This window comes from Mustela erminea, chromosome 13, assembly GCF_009829155.1.
Source record: "Mustela erminea isolate mMusErm1 chromosome 13, mMusErm1.Pri, whole genome shotgun sequence".
In the NCBI taxonomy this organism is placed as follows: domain Eukaryota; kingdom Metazoa; phylum Chordata; class Mammalia; order Carnivora; family Mustelidae; genus Mustela; species Mustela erminea.
This window is the reverse complement of record NC_045626.1, coordinates 44,770,575-44,797,709: the sequence shown is the minus strand read 5'-3', so window position 1 is coordinate 44,797,709 and position 27,135 is coordinate 44,770,575. Positions and strand designations below refer to the sequence as shown.

Here is a 27,135-nt window from a genome sequence, read left to right as displayed (position 1 = left end):
GGCGAGAAGGTCAGAGGGAGAAGCAGACTCCCCATGGAGCTGGGAGCCCGATGCGGGACTCGATCCCGGGACTCCGGGACCGTGACCTGAGCCGAAGGCAGTTGCTTAACCAACTGAGCCACCCAGGTGCCCTCAAATAAATAAAATCTTAAAAAACAAAATGCCTTATCTGATTAAAAGTTACAGGGTTTTTCACTGTGTTTTTAATAGAGGGTTATAAAGGTGCATTATGTTTTACATATCACAGAGACAACAGGTGAGTAGAATTTTTTTTAAGATCTTGATTTCAAAAGGCATATATCAGAAACAGCATGACGAAATAAATGCATATAATAATTTCCTTGAAGGGATTTTTAAAATATTATTATTTTGAATAATAATATATTCACATAGTACATAATTTTTTAATTGTTATCATCAAATATTCCATCTCATTTTTGTCCCCCAGTGACTAAGTTCTTCTTGGAAGCAACCATATTATCAGTATGTTTCCACTAAGGTTTTCAATATACTCCTATGGATATATTATACTCATAGAAAAAATATATCTTTTCATGCAAATGGTACCATACTATATATTGTTAAGTATCTTGCTTTTTTCACTTTATGTTTGAGGATTTTCTCCAGTGAGGATATTCTTTCAGCGTAGAGATGTCATAATAAATTATTAACCAGCCAGTCTTCCATCGATGAACATGTTCATCAATGAACATGATGTTCATAGCAATAGTGTTGCTACTGCAGATGCTGCAATGAATATACTTCTGTTGGTCATTTCCCATATGTGGAGGTGTATTTACAGGATAAATCACTAGAACTGGAACTGCAGGGTCAAAGATATGCTACACAATTTTACAATTTTATCTTTCTTAACAGGGAGAATCTCTCCTTTTCTACACCTTCCCACTGTAGTTGTGCTGGATTTGCATGGCGTCAACTCAGCTAACCTGGAACTGTTTCCCAGAATTCTCTTTCCTTTCTGGTTCCCAGCTTGAGTTGGCCACAAAAGAAATTTGTACAAGATTTGAAAGGCAGAAGGGAAGCAACTCAGTGTAGGGCACCAGGCACTGCAGCCTCTCACAAAGAATGCTGGTTTACTGGCTCACTTTGTTAGTGTGGGAAGGCATCCAGGACCATAGCTACTCAAGTTCCTCCAAATCCTGCTGGTTTTTTTCCTTCCAACTTTTTGGGAACTGGGCAAGCTGCAAGGCATGCAGCTTCATGGCAAAGGTCACCAGCTTTTCCTGCAGGTCACAAGCATCCCAAGGGTGCAGGCAGTGAAAGATACCTGTGAGTACTATTTGTCTTCATGGGTTACGGTTTATTCTCATCCTCCCTTCTTCACATCTAATTTTCCTTCCTGACTACCATGCTGAGCAGATCAGAGTGCCTTCAGCCCCAGAGACAACAACAGCCTTCCTTGCACAGACTTCTCCATCAACTCCCACAATTGCATGGGATCTAATTTATACAGAAAACTGACAATTGCATGGGATCTAATTTATACAGAAAATTGCCAATTCTGTTCATAGTGGTTTTGCTTCCTTAACTGAACCTCAACTGATACAATAGTGCTTCAAACATTTTCTTTGCCAATAAATAGGTGAAACTGCAACACTTCTTGCATTTTCATTTTTTTAAAAAAAATCCCAATATTCTATTTGTATTTTTCTTATTATGACATCAAACATCTTCATGTTTATTTAAAGGCCTTCGAATTTTCCTTCTGCTGATTGTTCATATCCGTTGCCTAATTTTTCCCATGGATTTTGGGGTTTTTTTCCTCACTGTTTTAGTACCAGCTTTCTATATATTTGGGAAATTACCCATTTGCTCATGTGTTAGGGCAATGCTGGCTGCTATAATGGATGAACACACACAGAAGTATATTCCTTGAAGATCAATCACATTGCTTGGGCGCCTGGCTGGCTCAGCCGGCAGTACATGCAACTCTTGATCTCAAGGTTTTAAGTCTGAGCCCCATGCTCGGGGTAGAGATTATTCAAAAATAAAATCTTAAAAAAAAAAAAAAAAAATCCTGGGGCTGGGGGAGGGGGGCGCCTGGGTGGCTGGGTTAAAGCCTCTGCCTTCGGCTCAGGTCATGATCCCAGGGTCCTGGGATCAAGCCCCATATCAGGGTCTCTGCTCAGCGGAAAGCCTGCTTCCCCCCTCTCTCTCTGCCTGCCTCTCTGCCTACTTGTGATCTCTGTCTGTCAAATAAATAAATAAAATCTTTAAAAAAAAAAAATCCTGGGTTTCTGGGTGGCTCAGTTGGTGAAGTGACTGTCTTCGGCTCAGGTCATGACTCTGCAGTCCTGGGATTGAGTCCAGCATCAGGCTCCCTGCTCAGCTGGGAGTCTGCTTCTCCCTCTGACCCTCTCCCTTCTCATGCTATCTCTCTCTCATTCTCTCTCTCTCTCTCAAATTAAAAAAAAAAAAAATTCCATTTGCTGATAGCAATCCTTCAAGCAAGTATCTAGGAACTAATACTCCCATTTTCTGGCTCTGCCACCTTCAACATACCATTTTCTTTTTAAGATTTGTTTGTTTGGGGACACCTGGGTGGGCTCAGTTGGTTAAGCGGCCTGCCTGCTTCTCCCTCTGCCCCTCCCCCTGTTCATTCTCTCCCTCTCCCTCTCTCTCTCAAAAATAAATAAAATCTTGGGGCACCTGGGTGGCTCAGTGGGTTAAAGCCTCTGCCTTCGGCTCAGGTCATGATCCCAGGATCCTGGGATCGAGCCCCATGTCGGGCTCTCTGCTCCGCAGGGAGCTTTCTTCCTCCTCTCTCTCTGCCTGCCTCTCTGCCTACTTGTGGTTTCTCTCTCTCTGTCAAATAAATAAAATCTTTAAAAAATATATATAAATAAATAAATAAATAAATAAATAAATAAAATCTTTAAAACCAAAAAAGATTTTTTTTTTGTTTATTCATTTATGTAATCTTTAAACCCAACACAGGGCTCGAACTCATGACCCTGAGATCAAGAGTCATATATTCTTCCAACTAAGTTAGCCAAGTGCCCCAACATGTCATTTTCAAACATTCCCGAGATTTCTGTGTGTCCATCTGCATTAAATTACCAAATAGGTAAAGAGTTTGGGGAATCATCTGTGATTAAAAACAAAACATGCAAAAAATAATTAAAAACCTCCAACAGTACACTAGAACTAGAGGGGAACTTCCTCAACACGATGAAGGGCATTTTTTTTTTAAGACTTTATTTATTTATTTGACAGACAGAGATCACAAGTAGGCAGAGAAGCAGGCAGAGAGAGGAGGAAGCAGGCGCCCTGCTGAGCAGAGAGCCCGGTGTGAGGCTTCATCCCAGGACCATGGGATCATGACCGGAGCCAAAGGCAGAGGCTTTAACCCACTGAGCCAACCAGGCGCCCAATGAAGGGCATTTTTGAATAGCTCAAAGCTAACATCATAGTCAGTGGCAAAAACCTGGAAGCCTTCCCCTGAGATGAGGAAAAAGACAAGGATGCCACTTTCACCACTTGGATTTAACATAGTATTGAGTACTGGAGTCTTAGCCAAAGCAATCAGGCAAGAGAAAAAACAGATATAAAAGGCATCCAAATTGGAAAGCAAGAAGTAAAATTATCTCTGTTTGCACATATTTCTTTCTTCTAACAGTTTTGGTCTTTTCTTATGGAATCTTTAGAGTACCAAGTCGTAGGATAAAAAAATCAACACACAAATTTAGTTGAGCTTTATATACTAAAACTAAATAATCCAGAAAGAAAATTAAGAAATTCCATTTACAATAGCATCAAAAAGAATGAAATTCTTAGGAATAAATTTAACCAAGGAGGCAAAAGGCTTTCATACTAAGAACTATAAAACATTGTTTAAGAAGACACAAATGCAAAGTCACCAGTGTTCATAGATTGGAAGACTTAATATTGATAAGATGTCAATACTACCCAAAGATAGCTACAGATTCAATGCGATCTCTATCAAAATCTCTATTTTTGCAGTAATAAAAAAATTCATCCTTATCTGAAAATTATAGAGAAAGTGCTAATTGTGGTTTCTTATTTTTTCTTATGTAGGACAGTTAACTTACATAAACTGAACAAGTGTTTCTCACACTTTAACATTTATATGTATGTTATATGTATATGCACTATTGTGTGTTATATATACACACACGGACGGGTGTGTGTGTATATATATGATACATCTATGTCATGTGTTGCATGTATGTTATGCACACACACAGCCTCTAATTCATAGGCCTGAGGTGGAGCCCAAGAGACTTTTCTGTCATACTCCTAGGTGATGCCTTGGATACACTGGCATCACCTAGGAACTTGTTAGGTCTTGCCAGCTAAATATTTAGGAGAAACATTTAGGAAAAAATCTACATGTAGCCTATGTGATCTCCCTCCTAACAGCCCGCCCCCGCCACACGCATACCTCTCTGCTTCATCTCTTGCCGTTTGGGCCACTGCTGCCCTCCTCCTTCAGCTATAGTCATACTGGCCCCACTGCTATTCCTCATATGCTCTAAGCAGGCTTCTGACTCAGGGCCTTGACACTCACTGGGTCTTCCGTGTGGATCACTCTACCCAGCCACCCACCTCCGCCATATGGGCATGACCCGCTTCTGTACTTCCTTCCACTTGTTCAACAAATGTTACCTTTTCAGAGAGGTGTTCTTCTGACCACCACACATAAAATAGAACACCCATGCTCCAACACCCAACACATGAAATATGTGTTGATGTATGTTTACTGACAGCCCCTCGCATTAAAACTGTAAATTCCACATCTGTTTTATTATTGGTAAATAGGGCCTAGAACAGTGCTGGCCATATCGTAGGTACGTAATAAATACTTTGTGAATAGTACAGAGCCATTTATTTAAATTAAAACTTAAAAATCCCAAGTCAAATGGGATGCCTGGATGGCACAGTGAATTGAGCAACCAACTCCTGGTTTTGGCTCAGGTCGTGATCTCAGAGTCGTGGGATCAAGTCCTGTATCAGGCTCTGAGTCTGTTTGGGTTTCTCTCTCCCTCTCCTTTTGCCCCTCCCATCTCCCACACGCACACACATGTGCACACTGTCTCTCTAAAATAAATTTAAAAGTCTTTAAAAAAAAAAATCCCAAGTCAAATACTAGTTGTCTCCATGCTTCTGACTTAAAAGGTATATGAAACTACTGGCTAAGATGGTATATTTTAAAAATTATCTTCTTCTAGCATAAAGTTATATTTATTGATAATGGAGAAAACAACAGGAATGAGATTTTGGAAAAGTTCTCCAAATGATGTTTGTTTGTAAATTACAATTCTGTCTTTGAAATGCATATAACACATCAATATCATTCATTTCAGGCTGGCCTGGCTGCACTGAAATGCAGGGACAATTCAAGGGCACTTTATTCAAACATGATACTTGGATTTTGCCAGTTGTGCCATGATTTGTCTATTCCTCATTTTAGCTGAGATCTTTTGGTTAAAAAACAAAGATTCACTCCAAAAGGATACAAGGAAATAAGGGCTTTCAGGGGGAAGTACCAAACTCAGAACAATGGCATCACTTTGCCTCCTAGGAAGGGCAGCATTAAAAATGTCCACATCAATGGGGCGCCTGGGTGGCTCAGTGGGTTAAGCCGCTGCCTTCGGCTCAGGTCATGATCTCAGGGTCCTGGGATCGCGTCCCGCATCGGGCGCTCTGCTCAGCAGGGAGCCTGCTTCCCTCTCTCTCTCTCTCTGCCTGCCTCTCCATCTACTTGTGATTTCTCTCTGTCAAATAAATAAATAAAATCTTTAAAAAAAAAAATGTCCACATCAAGAACTTTTGGGTCTTAACTCTAATGTTGAAGTAGTAAGTGGATCAGTTCCCTTCTGCACAACTGTTCTGTTCTTCTCCCTCTACTGTCAGCCTCATATCATTTCTTCAACTCATTGCTTATGTCCACTCATGGTTCCTTTTCCCTTATAAGCTTCTAGCTCATACATGTGCATTATGGCCTCTCTAGCATCTGCTTCAATTATGATCTCTTATAGCTTTAACTTCCATAGTTCATTTCCCTTCCTTTTCCAAGGTTCCCAAGTTCAATTCTGCGAAGAGTAAATGTGTTCAGACCACTGACCACCATAATGGTCAAGACTGGCTTGGGTAGCACACACATGCTTTGCTCACTGAAAAGACTTCTGTCCTCCTCCTTTTCAATGATTGAGCTGACACTGGAAATTTCTTATGACTCAACACAGGTAGTCCTCCAAGAAGCCTTTCCTAAGGTTTGATCAGAGACCTGACCTCTGTGTTTCCATAGCTTTTTATTGCAACCTGTCTCATAATGTCCAGTAATTGTTTCATACTTGTATCTCCTACTAGAGTGTGAGTATCTCTGGCTTAAGAACTGAAACTTTACAGTTTGGGGCCTCAATTTAATAATCACTAAATCAAGTTTCTAAAAAGATTTTACACTACTATGAGATTGATGGAAGTAGTAGGCAAAATCTATTATTCAATCCCTGAAAAAGAAGAGGGAGTAGAAGGAATTCTTTTTGATGGATAAGTTAAGCCCATCATTGGTTAGAGGAGTTACTCTCCTTAAACACTGGCTCTGGTGGGAGCATATGTTGTATTCGGCAGAGAGGCTCAGCACAGTTTCCCAAAACTTATTCCACATAAGCTTTCTTTGTGCCATGTTAATGGGTGTCAGGTGATCAAAGCGTCCCTGGTTGGGGAAACTTAAACGAAATGCTGGCTTAACAGAATAAAGCAGTCTTCTTTACTGTAGTGATTATCAAAATTTGTTCTGTCTACCTCTGGGTATCTGATACCATTTCAGAAGGTACATGGGGGTCTTAATTATTTCCATATAATACTAAAATGATTGCTTTTTTCACAGTGTGGGCATTTCTGCTGATGGTGCAAAAGCAGTGATGGGTAAACCTGCTAGAGCATTTACAAATCAGGGCAGTGAACCCAAACTGCTCCTTGTCATCGTATTCTTTACGGCTATACACTTACACTTTTTTTTTTTTCAAGGGAGTTTCCCTTAAGAATGTTCTCCATGAGGGATAGCCGGGTGGCTCAGTCAGTTAAGCGTCTGCCTTGGGCTCAGGTCATGATCCCACAGTTCTGGGATAGAGTCCCGCATGGGGCTCTGTGCTCAGCCTGGAGTCCGCTTCTCCCTCTTCTCTCCTGCTGGCTTGTATGTGCGCGCTCTCTCTCTCTCTAATAAATAAATAAATATTTTATTGAAATAATAATATGTTCTTGAAGAAGCAGTAAAAAGTGCATGTTTTTAAAATATTCTGTGTAATAAAGTAAGAATTACACAAAACGTACCTCTGCTATTTACCAAAGTAAAATGATTGATTTGAGAAAAAGCACTTGTGCAACTGTTTGAATTGTCAGCTGAACTAACCACTTTTTTTTTTTTCATGGACTGTCATTTCTTCTGAGGAAGAAACTATGTTTTACAAACAAATGGTGTTTTGTCTGAAATATACTGACAAACTATTTTGTTTCCAGACTTGGGTATTTAGCAACTATTTTCTCAAAAATAAAAATAGTAAATCTGCCACTTCAAGACAAACTACTGACAGCATTTATTGCCAAGGACAAAATTCAACTTTCAAGAAAAAATTAGAATTGAAAGAACTGTATAGGGGCGCCTGGGTGGCTCAGGGGGTTAAAACCTCTGCCTTCGGTTTGGGTCATGATCCTAGGGTCCTGGGATCGAGCCCCACATCGGGCTCTCTGCTCAGCCGGGAGCCTGCTTCCTCCTCCTCTCTCTCTCTGCCTGCTTGTGGTCTCTATCTGTCAAATAAATAAATAAAATCTTAAAAAAAAAAAAAGAACTGAATACACTACTACGAGATTGACAGCTTCCCAATACATAAAGCTGATAAGACTGGTGGTGCTATCGAGAAATAAAACACTTTCTGATATTGTATAATGAAATATGTAAATATTCAGAAGATCCGAGTAACTCAATGAACCAATACTCCCCAAAGACATGCACAATATAGCAACATGGTACACATGTAAAAGATCCATCCATTCAATGCAACCAAGGGAATTGAATGTAAGAGAGTATGAAAGGTTAATTGATATGATTTTGATTTCCACATTGCAACTGAACTTTAAAAACTGCTACTTGTAAAGTTTGGTGCGGCATCAAAAAAGAATGTCCCCAACAATCTGAAAAGGCTATTAAAATACTCTTCCCTTTTCCAACTCCCTATCTGTATGAGACCAGATTTTCTTCTAGATTTGAACCAAAATAATATATTGCTGCAAACTAGAGCAAAGTAGATATAAAATCCAGCTGTTTTCTGTTAAGCCAGACATTAAAGATATTCGCAAACATATAAAAGAATGTTATACATTCACTATTTTTTTAATAGTGTTTTTTCATTTAAAGTATTTATACTAATACATGTGTTAGTCTTCTATCTTTCAGCCACAGATCCACCTTTCTTTGCCCTCTTTTGGGATAACATAATTGGATTCTGAAAACATTTCTTCTTTGCCAGCTGGTGATATGTCAATAGTGGGCACTGAAGAAGATACTGCTGAGCCATAGATCAGCAATGGCAGCCTTACCTAGGGCTGGATCCCAGAGTCCTGAGATCATGACCTGAGCTGAAGTCAGACACTTAACAGACTATGCCATCTAGGCACTCCAAGAGACTCTTACTCATAGGAAACAAACTGAGGGCTGTTGGAGAGATGAGGGCGGGAAGAGTGGGAACCGGGTGATCGGCATTAAGGGCACATGAGGTAATGAATATTGGCTGTTATGTAAGAGTGATAAATCACTGACCTTTACCTCTGAAGCTAAAAATACATTATATGTTAATTGACATTAAATAAAAATAAACAAAACAAAACTGGAAATCCTTTTTTTCTCATATAGAAGTTCCTTTAAAAATAAAAAGAAGAGGAGATCACATCTTATTGGCTAACAATGAAATGAAATACAGAGGCTCCTGGGTGGTTCATTCAGTTGAGTGTCCAACTCTTGGTTTCAGCTCAAGTCATGATCTCAGGGTCATGAGATCGAGCCCAGCACTAGGCACCATGCTGTACAGCTCTGTGCTCAGCAAAAAGTCTGAATGAGATTGTGTCCTTCTCCCTCTGCCCCTACCCCTAACTCATATACTCACTCTCTCTCTCTCAAAATAAATAAATCTTTAAAAAAATAATAAAATGAAATGTATGAACTGGTATTTCTTGACAGTACAGTGAAGATACATGGCAAGACTTGGTGAAACAGAAGATAGAGAAGGGACTCTGGAAGGAATACGTGGAAACAGAGGTGATAGTAGGTGGGAGGTTTCAGCTCAGTTTTGCCTGGAACCTTGACCTTCTACCTTCCTACCATTAAACCTCATGATACTGTTCCCCCGCACTGCAAAATAACACAGGCTCTTTTTTTTTTTTTAAAGACTTTATTTATTTTTTTTTAAAGATTTTATTTATTTATTTGACAGAGACCAGAAGTAGGCAGAGAGAGAGAGAGAGAGAGAGAGAGAAGCAGGCTCCCTGCTGAGCAGAGAGCCCGATGCGGGACTCGATCCCAGGACCCTGAGATCATGACCTGAGCCGAAGGCAGCGGCTTAACCCACTGAGCCAGCCAGGCGCCCTAAGATTTTATTTTTAAGTAATCTCTTCACCTAATGTGGGGCTCAGACCTACAACCCCAAGATCAAGAGTCTCATGCTCCATGGACTGAGCCAGCCAGGTGCCCCCACAGGCCCTTCTGAAAGAAACCCAGATTCTACTGGGACTTAGGAAAGTAAGGAATATACCAAGAGGATCTACCAGGAGGAAAGGAGAAACACATCGGAGGGTATTTGCTTGGGAGAGGGTTGAAGATGACTTCCTTGGGAAAAGCTCTTCTCCTACCTCTTTGCCTGGCAAGAGGAGCACAGTATCATAAGAAGGCAAGTTTGAGAAAAGGGAGATCGCCAGAAGTGATGTCAACCAGGGATCAAACATGACAGGATTTCTATTCTGCATCTGGGTATTATTCTGGAGGCGCTGCGGGAAGGAAGGGCAGTGATAGTGAGGGGGGCCATGCAAAGTTTTTGAGTATGGAAGAAACCTCAAATTTTACCTTAGAGAGGCAAACACGAAATGACTAAACCACCTGAGGAAATATTATATTAAGAAGAAGACTAGGAAGCATATCATTGTAATTATTTGGTATTTTTCTGGAGACTGTATCTAATCAATGCAACACTATTATGAAAATACATGACTTACAAATTCAGTCAGTCAACAAATATTTATGAAACACCCATTATGGGCCAGCCACTGTTCTAGGCTACAAGGCCATAGCAGCGAACAACAGTAAAAGATCCCTGCCTTCATAAAGCATCACTCCAAAAGAGACAGACTGAAGTCTCGCTACCTCTCACCATTTCATCTAGTGAAACACCTTTATCTTGGCTTCTTGACTTCACTGTTTTGGGTTGTCTTCCCTAACTCTCCAGTCCTTCTTCTTCCCTCCTTCCCTCTTCCTCTATTGGCTCCACTGACTGCTGAGGTTTAAAGGAGGTTCTTCTCTCTTTACTGTACCTTCTCTCCCTCAGTGATAACATCCAGTCCCATTACTTCACGTACAATCTATACTGTGTCAGGAAGTACAAAGCAGACAGTAATAGGTAGTAGGTAATTTAACACCTACCTTGTGTGTCCCTTTCAAATTCCATCGGATCTTTCTTGAACTTGAACTCTCAATTTTTTCCATCAGAGCTGCTCCATCTCCAATCTTCCCCATCACTGTGAATGAAATCATCAACCAATCAGTTTCTCAAGCTAGAAATGTGAGAGTGCTTCTTAACACTTCTCAGTCTTGGGGTGCCTGGGTGGCTCAGTTGGTTAGTATCTTTTTTTTTATCTCAGCTCAGCTCGGGTCTTAATCTCAGGGTCAAGAGTTCGAGACCCACATGGAGGCTACTTAAAAAAAAAAAAAAAGCAACAAGACATTTCTCGGCCCTAAGGCTACCTTGCTCAATTTACCACAAAAATCCGTAATTTTTTACCTTCAAGTATGTCCACTGCTAACACCCTATTTCTATATCCACTACTATCACCCCATTTCAAGCCACCCTCATCTCTCATGTGGTCTACTGCAAAAGCTATCTCACTAGCTTGTTTTTCTTGTGCCCTCCCCAAGTCCACTCTCTGTATAATAACTAGAATGATCTTTTAAGAATATAAGTTACTCAGAAATTGATGGGAATTCATGAAAAGGATACAGGAGATAATTTAAGAGGAAATCCTACTGTCCAAATCTGGGATAATCTAAGAATCAAAATAATCATGGTAATAACTGGTTATAACACACTGGCTAAAAAAGAATACATAAATCCATACTGATATGTACAAAAGAGAAATGCAAAAACTACTTCTTCCAATAAAATCTCAAATGACAATGTATAAAAAATAAAAATGAGTTTTAAAATATCACCACTGTGCATCCATCCTAGTAATAACTGACTCAGCGAAGAATCAGTAAAGAATGCTAAACAGATCAAAGTTTGATGAAGAACAAGATATTTATGTAGTCTCAAAGTATGTTCCACAAACTTACTAATCACAAAGAGGAAAAACAGTGACTTTACAATGAGAAACCCCAAACATATCAACATAAACAAGTGGTCAAATTTAAGACATATAATAAAACTTACAAACTTGTATCATGTGTCTCCTACTGTGATATAAAGAATATAGCCTTACTCATGCAGTATTTCTGCCAAAACGTTAAACTGAATATGATCAGGAGAAAACAAGAAAGAGACAAGCCTAAGCTGAGGACATTCTACAAAACAAATGGCCTATTCTTTTCAAAATTGGCAGTATCATCAAAAACAAAGAAAGGCAGAGGAACTATTCTAGATTAAAGGAGACTAAAGAGATAAAATTATATGCAGTGAATGATTTTGGATTCCTGGACTAGGAAAAAAAAATCAAGGACATTATTGAGACAGTTGCCAAAAGTGAAAAGACCTATTGATTAAAGATCTGTTAACTAAATAATTGTATCAATGTTAAGTCCTAATGTTGTTCATTGTACTTTGGTGATGTAAGTGCATGTCCTTGTTTTTAGGAAATATACAATGAAGTATTTGAAAGAAGAGGGCAGGTCTGCAAATTAATTACTTTTAGGTAGTTCAGAGAAAAAAGTATATATAGAGTCAATTCTCATGATTTATGGTAGTTATGTTCTATTAAAGTTATAAAATACAAAATTAGCTAATAGTCAACCAAGACTCCTATGGGAAGTACAGGGTTAGGTTCCTTTAAGCCTTTGCTCTTAATATTTTTCTCTATCCATCAATACATAACCTTGGTTTATGTGTATTTTTGTTTAAAGACACCTTATTTAAAGTATGTTATTGATTCAGTAACACTGAACTCACAACCAGGAGCACTATAACTTACACCAGAACTACACTTATCTAGGGGCGCCTGGGTGGCTCAGTGGGTTAAGCCGCTGCCTTCGGCTCAGGTCATGATCTCAGGGTCCTGGGATCGAGTCCCGCATCGGGCTCTCCGCTCAGCGGGGAGCCTGCTTTCTCCTCTCTCTCTCTGCCTGCCTCTCTGCCTACTTGTGATCTCTCTCTGTCAAATAAATAAATAAAATCTTAAAAAAAAAAAAAAGAACTACACTTATCTAACGTATATGTATATATTTTCCTCTGTACAGCAGATCACGGCCTTTCTGTGCTTAGGAAAACCAGGCAGCACTTTAGCACTATGCCAGCACTATGTCTGTCACTAGCAGTGACATCACCAACAGAAAACACAAAAGTAAGAAAAACATGGCACGAAGTAGGTAGCAAAATGGATAACCGGTTACAGTAGGGGAGCTGAAACAAGAAAGCAGAGCACCTCATTGTTTGACCTCACCTGGGAACATGCACATTGGGTAACTCCAATTTTCTGTTGTTTTCCACATGCCTGTAAAAGGCTTCGAAAGTCCTAGTAAGTATTGATTCAGAGAGCACCACTGATGTAAGTTTTATGAAGTAGGTGAATTAAACATGGAATCTGTGGGTAATGAGGATGAGTGTGTGTGTGTGTGTGTATATATGCATACACACACACACACACAGAGGGAATGATAAAAGAAATCAAAATGTTAAAATTGGTAAATCTGGATGAAGAGGATATCGGAGTTATAAATGCTCTTTCTTGCAACTCTTCTCTAAGTTTGAAATTATTTCCAAATGAGAAGTTTAAAATGTTAATAAATTTGTTTTACTCCTCTGCTTAAAATATTTGTTTCTTTCATTGGCACATCATATGACCGCTCTCTGACTCTTCAACCTCATTCAGGCAACTGCTCCTCGGGTTCACGCTCTGCCAGTCTCATAGGCTTCTTTTAATTCCTGGAACACTGTCCTAACTCCCTAGCTAAATTAGACACTGTCCATTATCCTCTTTCAAAGTACCTTCTTTTCTTTTGTAGTATTTATCATAATTCATAATTATACATGCAAACAATTATGTGTTCTTGTTTAATAAATATTATGTATAAAATAATCATTATAAAGACATTTTAGAAGCATGAAATTATGCACAAGACCTGATTTAAATGTTTAGTTTAGGCTTGGAAAATTATTTAGATACAGTTGGCTCTAAATTATAGGGAAAACCATATGTATACTTCACGTGAGAGCAAGCATATAATAGACAAGGAATAGAAAGTAATATACAAAAATGAGAATTCAGCTGAAATGATAGAACTGTAAATAGTTAAAAATAGAAATTGTTTTCTTTTTTTAGGTTCCTTTCAGTAAGAAAGAAAAATAGTCCTAAATCAATGAATGATGATAATAATTATAATGTTAATCTTTAAAGGAACATTTTGGAAGGCAGCTATGCTCACCACTATACCACCAGTGCAGACTAAAGGAACATTTTTAATAAAAATCTGATTGCAGACCACAGAATAGCACAAAGCAGGAGCAAGTCTGGAGTTATACAGAGAGTGCAGTTAGCATAATTAAAGTGAGCATACATGGGCTTGAACTAAAAGTGACAGTGGAAATAAGAGGAGTCAATGGATTCCAGAGATATATTATTATAGATATGATGTCAGGATTGCCAGGATCTAATGAAACAGGTGAAAAGAGAGGGAAACAGGTGAAAGGAAGGGAAAAGTCAAGGTCAATTCCCAATTTTACATCCTAGGCAACTGGAAGGAGATTGTCTCACTGAGATAGGGATAAGAGGAGAAAAAGCAAGCTTGAAGGTAGGATTGTAAATTTAATTTAGTTTTGGGTTTTTTTTTGTTTTTGTTTTTGTTTGTGTGTGTGTGTGTGTAGTTTAGTTTGAGCCTGTGAGACATCCAGGTGGATATAGTAGGTGACTGTCTATATAAGACTGGAGGACAGAAGAGAAATCTGGGCCAAAGATAGATAAATCCAAAAGTCATAAATATATAGATGGAAATTAAGCCATGGAAGTAAAGTTATCACTCAAGGCAAATACAGACTGAAAACAGAAAGCTGAAATATGAACTTTCTATTACTGTATGGAGTAACTGTATTACATACAATACAATGTGCACCAGGGATGTACAAATGAGACAAAATCCTGTCCCTACGTGCCAGTCTAGAGGTTGGGAGTGGGATAGAAGTCAGAAAAGTACTCGCTGTGTCAAGTATCTGCTTATGTATTAGGTTCTCTCTTCTGGTTCTGAGATGAACATGCCCTCAACTATGAAGAAAATACACAATTTAGTGAGACAGGATAGGCAAGAAAAACAACTGAAATGACCATAATATAACAAATATCATGGGATGGGCGCCTGGGTGGCTCAGTGGGTTAAGCCGCTGCCTTTGGCTCAGGTCATGATCTCAGGGTCCTGGGATCGAGGCCCGCATCGGGCTCTCTGCTCAGCAGGGAGCCTGCTTCCCTCTCTGTCTCTCTGCTTGCCTCTCCATCTACTTGTTATTTCTCTCTGTCGAATAAATAAATAAATCTTTAAAAAAAAAAAAAAAAAAAAAAAAACAAATATCATGGGAAAGGAGAGACAATGAATTCATCAGTGTGGGTTATAGCCTTTTGAAAGCCAAATAAGAACTGGCAAGGTAGAACATGAGTTTCAAATGTGTAAAGTCTTTGAAGGGCGGTAAAGCAATGTATGAAAAGGCACAACACTAACAGAAAGTTTGGGACATTTAGGGTATTTCTTTAGTCATCTATGGTGCCATTGGAAGGTGCCCATGGGAACACAGCAGAGATCACTTGGGCAGTCCAGCAAGTGCCAGGTTGTAATGAATTTTGTATGCCATCCTAGCTATTTGACATTTTAACCTGTAATGGGAGGATGTGAAAAAGTTGTTAAGTGGGAGCTACGTAAGTAGATTTGCATTTTAGGAAGACTGTTCTAGAAGCAATAAAGGGACATGGATGGGGATGGAGGAAAGGAGAAAGATTAGAAGAGAATTTCCACAAATTCCCACCATCACAAGTATCTATCTACCAGTGTCTGTGGCCAAGAACTCTAACGTTGGCTTCTGTTGCCACAGATGAATGGTCCACTGCTTATAAAAGCTAAAGCTCTCCACTTGTGCACTAGATTCCATCTCTTTTGACTTTCAAGGACATGGCTCTAGCAAGTCTCCCCTCTTTACTCTGCTAATCAGTAATTTACCTCCCTACTGGATCATGGCCATCAACATGTAAGTGTGATGTTATCATAAAGAAAACCTTTCTTTACCTCATCCCCGCCATCTACAGCCCCATTTTCCTGTGCACTCTGCATCAAAACTTCACAGTCTTCAAACCCTTTCCATTCTTTCTTGAAAATACTCCAGTCAGGCTTTTACCTCTACCTTCCACAGAGACTTGTCTCTTAGCAAGGCTACCAATGACCCTGCACTGTGTTGTTGTATCTACTGGGCATTCATCAGTCCTCATTTTACTAAACCTATCAGTGGCATTTGACACAGTTGATTCTTGTCTTTATCTGAAACTTGGCCATTTCTTGGCTTTCAGGACTCCTTACTCTACTACTCTTCCTCTTATCAGTAGAGATTCCTTCTCCACCACCTGTTGCTGGGTCCTCTTCATCATCCCAACCTTTAACATTAGAGTACCCAGGACTCTGGCCTCTTCTCTTCTTCTCTGTACTCTCTCCCTCCTTGGTCATACTGAGCCCAGTGGTGTGAAAAATACCATCTGTACGCTGGTGAATATATTTTTATTCAACTTGGACCTCTTCCTTGAACTCTAGGTTTGTAAACCAGCTGCCTACCCCAAACCCTCTTTGGATATATAATAAGCATTTCAAATTAAAATATCCCAGGGGTACCTGGGTGGCTCATTTTGTTAAGCATCCAAGTCTTGATTTTAGCTTGGGTCATGATCTCAGAGTAGTAAGACTGAACCCTGCATAATACTCTCTCTCTCCCTCTGCCTCATTCCCTCTCTGGCCTCTTTTCCACCCTCTCAAAATAAAATAAAATAAAATATCCCTGGTTGGGCACCTAATTTCCCAACTACCATTGCAGTCATCCCTATTCCAGTCAATAGCTCCTCATGCTTCCTGTTTGCCTTGACCAGAAACCTTTAAACTATCCTTAACTCCTTTCTCATACTTCATACTCAATGCATCAGGAAAACCTGTTGGACCTAACATCAAAATATTTCCAGAATTTGACCACTTTTTACCACTTACCCCAGTATCACCTTAGTCTAAGCCACCATCACCTCTCACTTGGGTTTTCCAGTAGCCTCCTTAAATAGTCTCTCTAAAATTATCTCTATATTATTATCCTGGTATATTATCCTACTATTATCCTATCCAGTTAGCCCTCTAGGACTATTCATACAGCAGTCAGAGTGAAATTTTAAAAATATAAGTGAGATGATGTTCCTTTGCTGCTCAAAATCTCCCCATGCTTTTCCATCTCTCAGGGTAAAAAGCAAAACCCTATCAGGCCTACCCAAGGCCTGATGTGATTTGGCTGCCTTCTCTTTCTTTCTTCTTCCATGTACCAACAGTACTTCTCATCCACTTGTTTGACTTCCTTTTGCAGGACATGAATCACCATCTAAGATACCATATAATTTACCTTTTCATTTTTTATTAACATTTTTATAATTTACTTTTTTACATTTGTCTGTTTCCACTGGAATGTATGGTTCACAGGGACAGGGATTTCTGTCTTTTCTTTTTTTTACTGATATATTCTCTGCTGCCAAGCACACAGTAAGCATACAATGAACACTGGTTATATGAATGAATGACTACATTCATTATATATGAATTATATGAATATGGTTATATGAAAGAATGACTGAAGGAACTGGGGAGGAAGATCTTCTAAGAAGACATAATTCCAGAAAATGAGAGCAAAAACAGACAATACAAGTAAAAAGTTCTGTGAGTGCAGAATCTTCTAGAAAAATAAGATTATTTCTGAGATTATGGCTTCTTAAGTAGGCATTGCTTTTTGTACACTTACTATGAATGAAAAAGAGGGAGTACTCCCACTTTTAGAAAACACCCATCTTGCTAGGTTAAGGCACTGATTGTAATTAACTTAAGCAGGTTAACATAGTTACTCAGCCTCATGACGTTCAGTGGTTTCCTGAGTGCTACAGGAAGGAGACCAGGGAGTACTTAGCTGTACTTACAAGATTACAGTTGTCACTAAAATTATATATTTTAAGAAAAAGCTTGTATTAATTTTTGATTATGCAAGCAAATTAGAATATACACAAATATAAACAGGAAATGATCACTTAGAATGTTTCCAAACAGATGTCCTCTGTTAAGAGTTTGGTGTGTAATCCAGATTTTCTTCTGAGCATGTATCCACCTGCTTTTTGGTTTATTTATTTATTTTTTTAGCTTACAAAAAAATGGAATCATTCTTTCTATACTATTGTCTATTCTATACTATTCTATTCTATACTATATTATTCTATACTATTGTCTCCTTTTTACATTTAACAATATACCATGATCATTTTTCCAATAATGTACCTCTACAAGTATAAATCTGAGTGGCTGATTACTAGTCCATAGTGTGATGCATCCCTTATGATAGGATCTTTCTGTCATATCCACTTTTTGTAGGAGCATGAAAAGTGTCTCAGACTTCATTAAACCTTTAGTGAAGGCATAAAAAATGGAAGTCATTAATGAAGTCAAACTTCTTAAGACTTTAAGCTGCATTTCTTTAAGAGGACAGAAATGACAGACTGGTGTTGTAGGAATGTGTTGTACTGCAGAAAAGTATTTAACTGTTTTGAGGTAAAACCCCAGATACTGGCCTAGGTTCGAGGTAAAGAGCTTGAGGCTATTTGTTTCTGACTCAATTTGAAGCTGAGGCCGTTACCATCTTAGCCAAATAGTTAGGTTTTCTCAGGCAGATTTTTCAGCTGATTTCATTTCACAGATTAAGAAAGCTTCCTGTTTAAATTCTACAGTGTAGTAAATTTTTATTCATTTTCTGAGGAGACCATAGACTGACTTATGGAAAATCAAAAGGATAGTAAGGGTAATTTGCATTGTCCACCGAGTAATTGTACCCTTAGCCTTTGGTTTTGCCTAAATTAAAGTGCCTTCATGTATGTGTATAAAATACCGAAATTTGGAAATATAAATTGTGTTTGTTCACAGTTTTATTTCACTACCTGAGTTGATGAGCAGAGACTGTGGTAATTAATGACTTAATGAATTAATGTCCCTCATTTAGAAGGTCCCATCTGGTCTGAATATTTGTGTCTCCCCAAAATTCATTATGTTGAAATCCCAACTCCCAAATGTGATGGTATTAGTAGGTGGGGCCTTTGGGAGGTGGTTAAATCATGAGGGTCCGGGATTTGTACCTTTTGAAAGACCTCCAGAGAGGTTCTTTATTCTTTCTGCCATTTGAAGATAGGGGAAGCCTGTGATCTAGAAGAGAGCCCTCACCTGACCATCCCGGCACCATGATCTCAGATTTCCAGTTTCCAGAACTGTGAGCAGTTAGTTTCTGCTGTTTATAAGCTACCCCTCACCTAATCCCCAGAGGTATAAACATCCAGTTACAAAATAAATCATAAGTCATGAGGATGTAATATACAGCATAGGGAATAGTCAGTAATATAATAACTTTATAGTGGCAATAGCTAGTCCTATCAAGGTGATCATTTCATAATGTATAAAAATACTGAATCGCTGTCATACACCTGAGATTAGTATTGTATATCAATTATAATACAATTAAAAAACAAACAGTCTGTGGCATTTTGTTACAGCTGCCTGGATAGACTAAGACAGAAGATAAATGAGTAAGTGTTTCTCAACATCTTTAATTTTATGAATATTTTAACTGATAAACAAAATAAAAATCAAGGTATAATCCTCCCCTGCATTTTTTTTTCTCACATGGGGAGATAAAATGCATTTTGCCTCCCTATGTTTACTGTTTAAGCGCAAGTTTCTGTAGAAGGAAAATGTAGCAAACATGATTATTACTAAACTCCAAATTCAGGAGAGTAGTTAGCGCAAGTTTCTGTAGAAGGAAAATGTAGCAAACATGATTATTACTAAACTCCAAATTAAGGAGAGTAGTTACTTGTGCCAGGTAAGAGGTATATTCTTTGTAACTAGAAAACTAACGTTTCCATCAATGAGACAAATAATAGAGCAAATTATAACAAAATGTTCAAGGTCATTTTAAAGAGAAAGTGTATTTCCTCAGCCAAGCCTCTTTGTAATTTGATTGAGGTTATTTGCATATCTAAACAAAGTATGTGAGTTGGGGGTGGGGTTTAATTAAAGTTCAGAGAGGGAGAGTCCCCAGAGCAAACTCTGAGCCTTCCTTCTACAAGGGTTTATTGGATTACACAATGTGGAGAAAAAAAAAAAAAAAAACAAGGCTAAACAATTTGCCCAGCTACTAAAAAGCAGATCTAAGATTCAAAGCCTCTAGACCGTATAGCTTCACTGAAAATGTTGCATGGATCTATTTAATTCATTTAGCAAATATTTATTAGACACCTTTTATGTGCAAGGCATTTTGCCAGGGACATATGGGATATATGATGAATTAGGCATTTGTGGAGATATGGAAAGAGATGCACTTTGGTTTCATACAGACTGTTTTGGATCCCAGTTCCTTGGAAAATTACTCTTTTAACCGCAGTTTTTAAGTCAATACAATGAAATTGCTGTTAAAAACAAAATAAAACAAGAAAATGTTCCTCTTAGTGACCAGCACACAAGGGGCCCTTAATAAATTTATCCTTTCCCCAACTCCACGGTATTTTCTAGAGGCCACGTGATCAGTGAGCCTTCATGAATGGGGAAGGTCTGACTGGAATCATAGATGGGCTGATTTGGACTGGTTGAGATGGGAAAGACAGCAAATGTAGCGAAGTGTGAGGGCTGTGAAGATTCTCTCCACTGGCTTTTACAGGAAGGGAGAAAACCAGCAGCTGTAAAGATCGCCTTGCCTGCCTACTTGCAAAATCTCCTTCAGTTATAGTGTCGGTTCCTATAAACATAATCTTCCGACAAAAGCCTGAAGTCAAGGCATCCTCTCTAACTAGATCCCTAAGGAGCAAGTTTTTCCGCTTATTACTGATTCACTTAACAAACACTTTCCACTTTTTCAAATAATATTTAGGATTGCAGTTGAAATCTAATTGCTAGAACCTGAAGAGGCAGGAATCAAAAGACACTGTCCCAGTTTTCAAGGAGACAGAACGTAAACAATTTACGATTGGAGGTGATAAGAGATACCTATAGCCGCCCAAAGGAAGAAAACGATATTCCCTTGGGGCAGCTCTACTCTAAAGTCATAGGAAAACAGACATATTTTGCCGACTATAAAAATATACGCCATTCTTAAACATTTAAAAGAAAAACTGACAATTTTTTTTCAGTGTCAATTTTAACGCTCATTTTGCGACGCTTTAAGGCAAAGCTCGCAGAAAAACAGAGGAAGCGTGGTTTTGCCTGAGTTACCGTTCTCTGAAGCCAGTCCCCATTTTTTCCTCAAAGTAAAAGCGTGTAGCAATCACACTCCTGGATTTTAAAGGAGCATACCATTGGGGATACAAGCAGAGGAACCCGAATGTCGCAGTTTTCCAAGTGCAGTCTGCCCCTCCCACATGGTAGGTTTTTGGCAACTTGACCCTCCTTCCTCCTGATGCGGGGGAAGATTCTAACGCCCTCTGGAGCCGTCCCTAGTGACGTCACGAGCGCGATTCCAGTCTGTGGCCAATCACAGGGCCGGATTCCGGGGGAAGCCCGGGGTGGCGGCGGCGGCCTGTGCGCGTGCGCGAGGTCTCCGCGTGGCTATATAAACATGGCTGGCGTGGCCGCGCGGTGGGGCCATGCCGAGTGTGTGTAGGGGGCTTTGGGGCGCTCGGGTTTGTAGTTTTGAAGTTTCTGGCGGGGGAACTGGGGCGCAGAGCTTTGCTGGATGGTGGGAGCCGAAGTGACGCCCTCCGGGCTCTGCTGCTGCGAGACCCGATGCTGAGGCGCCGGGCTGAGCCGGCGCACGTGTGAGCGCTGCTGAGGAAGCGGCGAGCGGCCGAGCAGGTGTCGCTGCGGCCGGGGCCGCACGGACCAGAGTGAGGTGCGGGACGCGCGGGTCTCGGTGTCCAGCGGGCGCCCGTCACCGACTTCTGTGTCGCGGCCCCTGCGCCTCTCCCTAGCGATGCTGTGGAGCCGGAACTGCTCTGGAGTCGGCTGCCGCTTGTCAAGCCTAGCCTAGCCTCTGTTCCCGGAACGGCAGCGTCGCAGCTGCCGCTGATCCACCTGGGGATGCCCGCGGGCCTCACGGAACCGGCCGGCGCCGCTCCCCCGGCCGGTGTGAGCGCCTCCGGGACCGTGACGATGGCCCCTTCTGGGACTCTGCCTGTCCGGGTGGAGAGCACCCCAGTGGCCTTGGGCGCCGTGACTAAGGCTCCTGCCAGTGTCTGCGTTGAGTCCACGGTGTCCCAGCCCCTGCGGTCCCCCGTGGGTACCCTGGTGACCAAAGTGGCTCCTGTCAGTGCTCTTCCTAAACTCAGCAGCGGCCCCCCGCTGCCTGCTCCTCAGATAGTCGCTGTGAAAGCCCCCAACACCACAACAATCCAGTTGCCTGCTAATTTGCAGCTTCCTCCAGGTATGTCGATCACCTTTTCCAGCTTACCTATCGGTCCAGCCAGCGGCGACACGGGAAACGTCGCAGCTCTGGATTGTGCCTTCTTGCTGGTAGCTCCAAAACAAAACAAAACAAGAAAAAAAAAAAAAAAAACCTCAGCTAAGAGAACCTTTCATAATCGACTTTGCAGGGCAGTGGTTTGGCTTTACAATTCATATAGCCTCTTTGAATCATTACTGCATAGTTCTTTCCATATTTAAGGAAAGAATTCCTTCACCCAAGTGACAGAGTAAACACTGGAGCAGTATATTCAGGAGGGCCTTTGAGGCACTAGCTCGTAGGTGCGAGAAGGTAGAATATAGCTAAAGTTTTTATTTTTACGTGGAGAAGAGACCAATTTATATAACCACACGCTTAGATAGCCATATTTTTCAAAAAAGTTTAAGAAGTTCTTGTGTGTTAAGACTGAAGGAAGATTTTTAATTTAAGCAAGCTAAAATAATTTCACTGCTTTTCTAGTACCAGAAATGAATAATGCTGCTTTCCGCACAGTCTTTAGATGTGTGATGATTGTAATTTTCAGTTAGAAGAATACCTGTCTTAAGGGAGCGGTGCCAAAGTTGATAGATCAGAGACATGGGGTTACATTGGAAGCGGGGGTGTGATGCTACAGTTAATGAGTCTGTGACTACTTTTTATCTGGGGGTTTACATGTTTGGGCTGTTTTTCATGGTTTATGCAAAGATTTTGCTTTGTGATTATTCAGAATTTGTAAAATTTGAGTGTTCTACCTCCTTTCTTAACTCAGCTGAAAGTGTCTTGGAATTCCAGTGGGGAAAAAAGGCACAAATCACATTCTTTGGAGTGAACTCTATACTCCTGATTATATCGTCTCCTATTTATTTTGCTTAGCAGTAATTGGAACTCAGACCCACAAAGATGGTAAAGAAGTGAAACATTGGATTCAAGATTTTAGTATCCCCCAGCAAAATGATAGGGGCTTTTTTGTAGCTAATGTTCTGATGGATCATGAAAATTGTGGAAAGATTATGTTTCTTACTTTTGATGAAATTCTCTCAGTTTTTTATGGTACAGGAGGTACACACACTTGAGGCTGTGATGTATATGCCACTGGATACATTTTCTGACCGTTCTGAATTGTCAACCTACTATAAAGTAGTTATGAATGTGTTTGAATGAAATCATCTCCTAATTTGGTAAAAATTAAATTCCTGTCTAGTCACTGAAGATTGTTTAGAAACAATTTAAAAAGTATTAAAATAGAAAAATTATCAAGAGTAAAAACTTGGGGGGCGCCTGGGTGGCTCAGTGGGTTAAACCCTCTGCCTTCAGCTCAGGGTCCTGGGACCAATCCCGGCATTGGGCTCTCTGCCTGCTTCCCTTCCTCTCTCTCTGCCTGCCTCTCTGCCTCGTTGTGATCTCTGTATCAAATAATTAAATAAAATCTTTAAAAACAAAAGAGTAAAAACTTGGTAAGTGGGAACTGATCACTAATCGAAGGCATACTGTGGTATACACTTTTTATATATTATTTATATATTTTGTTGGTCATAATAGGTAACAAAATGAGAAAGGTCTCTAAGGGTAAATAACTTGCCCAATGCTAGACACCTCATAGGTGTCAGAGGTAATTTGAATCCAGGTTTGTATATTCTTTATACAATGCTGTGCTTACCACTTGGTGTGTGTGTGGTACCAGGGCTAAATGGTGACAGAGAATTTTAGAACCTAATCTTTTGTATGCAAAGAAACCAAAACTGAAACTTGCCAGAGCTATACAGCTGCAAACCAGGACCACATTCTATGTGTGCGCTACACTAAAACATTTTAGATAATTGACCATGGAAAAATTTACAGGAGCAAGGAGATAAATTGCCTTTAGGAATTGTTACAGAGGAGGTGAGGAGGTGCTTTGAAGAGCAGCTTTTGGGAATATCTCAATTGACATATGGCAGACGACCATACTAACTTTTGTGCTTTCATTGATGGACAATAAGGTAACGAGTAGTTGAAGAATAAAATGGAAACACTGATTAAAGTAACTTTAAAAAAATTATAAGTCTTGTACTGTTTATTTTATATCCTGAGGATTAGTAACTGATTACTCAGGGATGCTTAAATCACATAGAAGTCAGCTTTGCTTTTTCAAGATAATGAATACTTTAAGTATTTGATTTCTGCTTACTTCAGAATTTCCTCAATGAAAAAAAAGTGGTTTTCAAAAATATAGATATGCAGCACAATTTTTTTCTAGGGAGCAGGGACTGGAAATAAAAAGGGGGCGTCTTGTGAAGAAATGAAAGAAGCTATAGCAGAGCTCTGAAAATTACTCTGTCGAATGTTTTTGGTAATCTCTTTCATCTTCTCAGTCTTCTCTTTTATGAACATGTGGGATTTGGTGCAAGACTGCGGTTCTTTCTGTTTGTGGTGTTCTGTGTGTCTTCTATCACTTGTTTGAGAAAGATGATCAAGGTTTGGTTGCTTCTGCTAAATCATAAACTGGTAGCTTCTGCTTGATGGTCGTACTGTACAGAAGTCTGTGAAAGTTACTTGTAAAATGGTTCAGGTCTTTTTTGTCAACTCTTCATGCTGAGGCATGGCATAGGATTTGGATCTTTCTCAAATTCCTGAACCAGTTCCTGGATAAGTTAGCAGTTCTTGTTTTCACCCTGGCTTTATCAAAAGGATATTGTGTGAGGATAGGGACTCTGTTGCTAACTTTATTACCCAGGGTTTAATAAGTTCCTTTCTCAGAGAGGGCACCTGAGTAATTGAATGCACACATTAGTGTATGTGGAGAAAGAAGAGGACAGTAGGGCTGCAGCCCCCAAGGGATTCCAAGGGCCTTTACACATATCAGTGCATTTTATTTTTAATTTCTTCGCTCATTCTGCTTACAAAAGTGGCATATGTTCATGTAAAAGAAAAAAAGCATTACTGAAATATAATATACCCACTTCACCAGATTTATTGCTATTAACAATATTGTCCTTTTCATGTTAGTACCTATAAATCTTCCTCATTTTTTTAAAAAGATTTTATTTATTTATTTGACACAGAGAGAGAGCACAAGTAGGCAGAGAGGCAGGCGGAGAGAGAGCAGAGAGCAGAGAGCTGAGCAGAGAGCCCGACGTGGGGCTCCATCCCAGGACCCTGAGACCATGACCTGAGCCGAAGGCAGAGGCTTAACCCACTGAGCCACTGAGGCACCCCTTCATCATTTTTTAAGTCGCTTAGTAGTCCACTGTATCAGTGTACCATCATGTTTTGACCACCTTGCTGTTCTTTGCATTGATACTGTTTGCACTACTTTCTGTTATGATGCTATAATAAACATCTTTGTGTATTTTTGTGTAGTTTTATAAATGTATTTTCTATAGGATGAATTGCTGGAAGTGGAATTACTGTTTCAAAAGATAATCTTTTCAGAGGATTACCAAATTCTGTCCCCAAATGATCATTTAAATGCATAATCAATGATGTTCATACTTGATTTTAATAAGCTACCTGTGGGGTTGCGTGGGTGGCTCAGTTGGGTCATGATCCCAGGGTCCTTTCTGCTTAGTGTGGAGCCGCCTCCTCCCTCTTCCTCTGCCTGCTGCTCCTCCTGCTTGTGCTCTCTCTCTCTGTCAAATATATAAATGAAATCTCTTTTAAAAAAAGATTAAAAAGATAAAAAGCTATCTGTAGAATCTAATACATAATTTTCCAGACTAGACATTCATTAACAGTAAGAGAAGATATAATGAGTGGAGAGAGATAGACTTCAAATGTAGAGAAATGTGCGTGGATGATAATGTTATACATATTTGTTACTTACTGAATAATTATGCCTGAGAGGGCTCTTGTTAGTTTGTGAAGTAAAGTAAGTACGTAATATACAGGAGCTGGGAAGGTTTAGTTCAGGACAGGTATAGTTCAGAGTTGGGACTAGGTATGCTAATCAAAGGGACTTGGTGGTTTAGCCTTTTGTGGAAAGCAGTGAAGTATAGCAATAAAGGGCAGAATATTGTCCAACAGACCTGACTATGAATCCCAGCTCTACCACTTAATAAGTTTGTGATTTGGGTCAAGTTTATTAAACTCATCCTCAATGTCAGTTTTATTATGTCTAAAATGGGATCACACATTCTTCATAGAAATAGCATATGGGTTAACTAAGAATATAAGTCTGCATGTCATAGAACTCTAAAGAACACCATTTGTGTGGAATACAGAGTTGCGTAGCAGGCATGTCTGAATATTTAAGGTACCTGTATAACATTGGCTAGCTATAGGTACTCTGGTTGCTATTTATCTAATGTGTATTGGCATCCACCAAATTCACTATAATTTATTTTTTAAAAGATTTTATTATAATTTAAAAGGATGGATTTTGAAATAACCTCAATGTCTATATGCCTCCACTTTTTTATGTCTGTTACACAAAATTTGGAAAGTACAGAAAAATTGCCCCAAATATTTGGAGTGTATCTTTTAGTTTCCTTTTTTATATAAACTTTATGGAGCTATAATTATTTACTAGTATGCTTATTTTAAAAAAGAAACCATTTACAGTAAGTTTTGAAACTGACAAAGGTATAGCCACCACTCCAAGATAAGGAGAACATTTCACTACCCCAAAGTTTAGTTTCTTTGGGGGGGAAAAAAATGTATGGATGCTTCCTTTATTTATTTATTTATTTATTTATTTATTTATTTTTACATAACTGAGATTCTATTATTTAATTTCTGTATCCTTGTTTTTCACTTGCCATTATACAGTGACAGTTTTGTGTGTTCTAACCTCAAAAGCTTAATTTTAAGGGGTGCATAATCCATTATTTAATATTTTCTCTATTTGTTCATTTAGATTGCTTATGCCTTTTTGTTTAAAAAATTACTTGTAAATAAAAGTAAACGGATGTTTTTGTATTTAGATTGTGGTGTGTGTCTTGATTATTTTCTTGGGACAGATAACAAATTCCAAGAATTTTGGAATTTCTGGATCAAGGAAATATGAGTGTTTTAAAGTTATATATTT

At 39.4% G+C, this 27,135-nt stretch overlaps 1 protein-coding gene across 3 annotated transcripts in view; it reads left to right on the top strand.

Moving 5' to 3' along the window:
• The first annotated feature begins 21,264 nt into the window (after window positions 1-21,264).
• The window catches only part of TAF4B (TATA-box binding protein associated factor 4b), a 146,842-nt gene continuing 140,971 nt past the window's right edge, over window positions 21,265-27,135 (top strand). For 2 of the 3 annotated variants that reach the window (XM_032310461.1, XM_032310460.1), the window contains exon 1: window positions 21,265-22,112. In XM_032310461.1, coding sequence (XP_032166352.1) covers window positions 21,770-22,112 — 343 coding nt within the window. In that variant the 5' untranslated portion in view covers window positions 21,265-21,769. The remainder of the gene's footprint in view (window positions 22,113-27,135) is intronic. The other variant, XM_032310459.1, reaches the window with a different exon arrangement.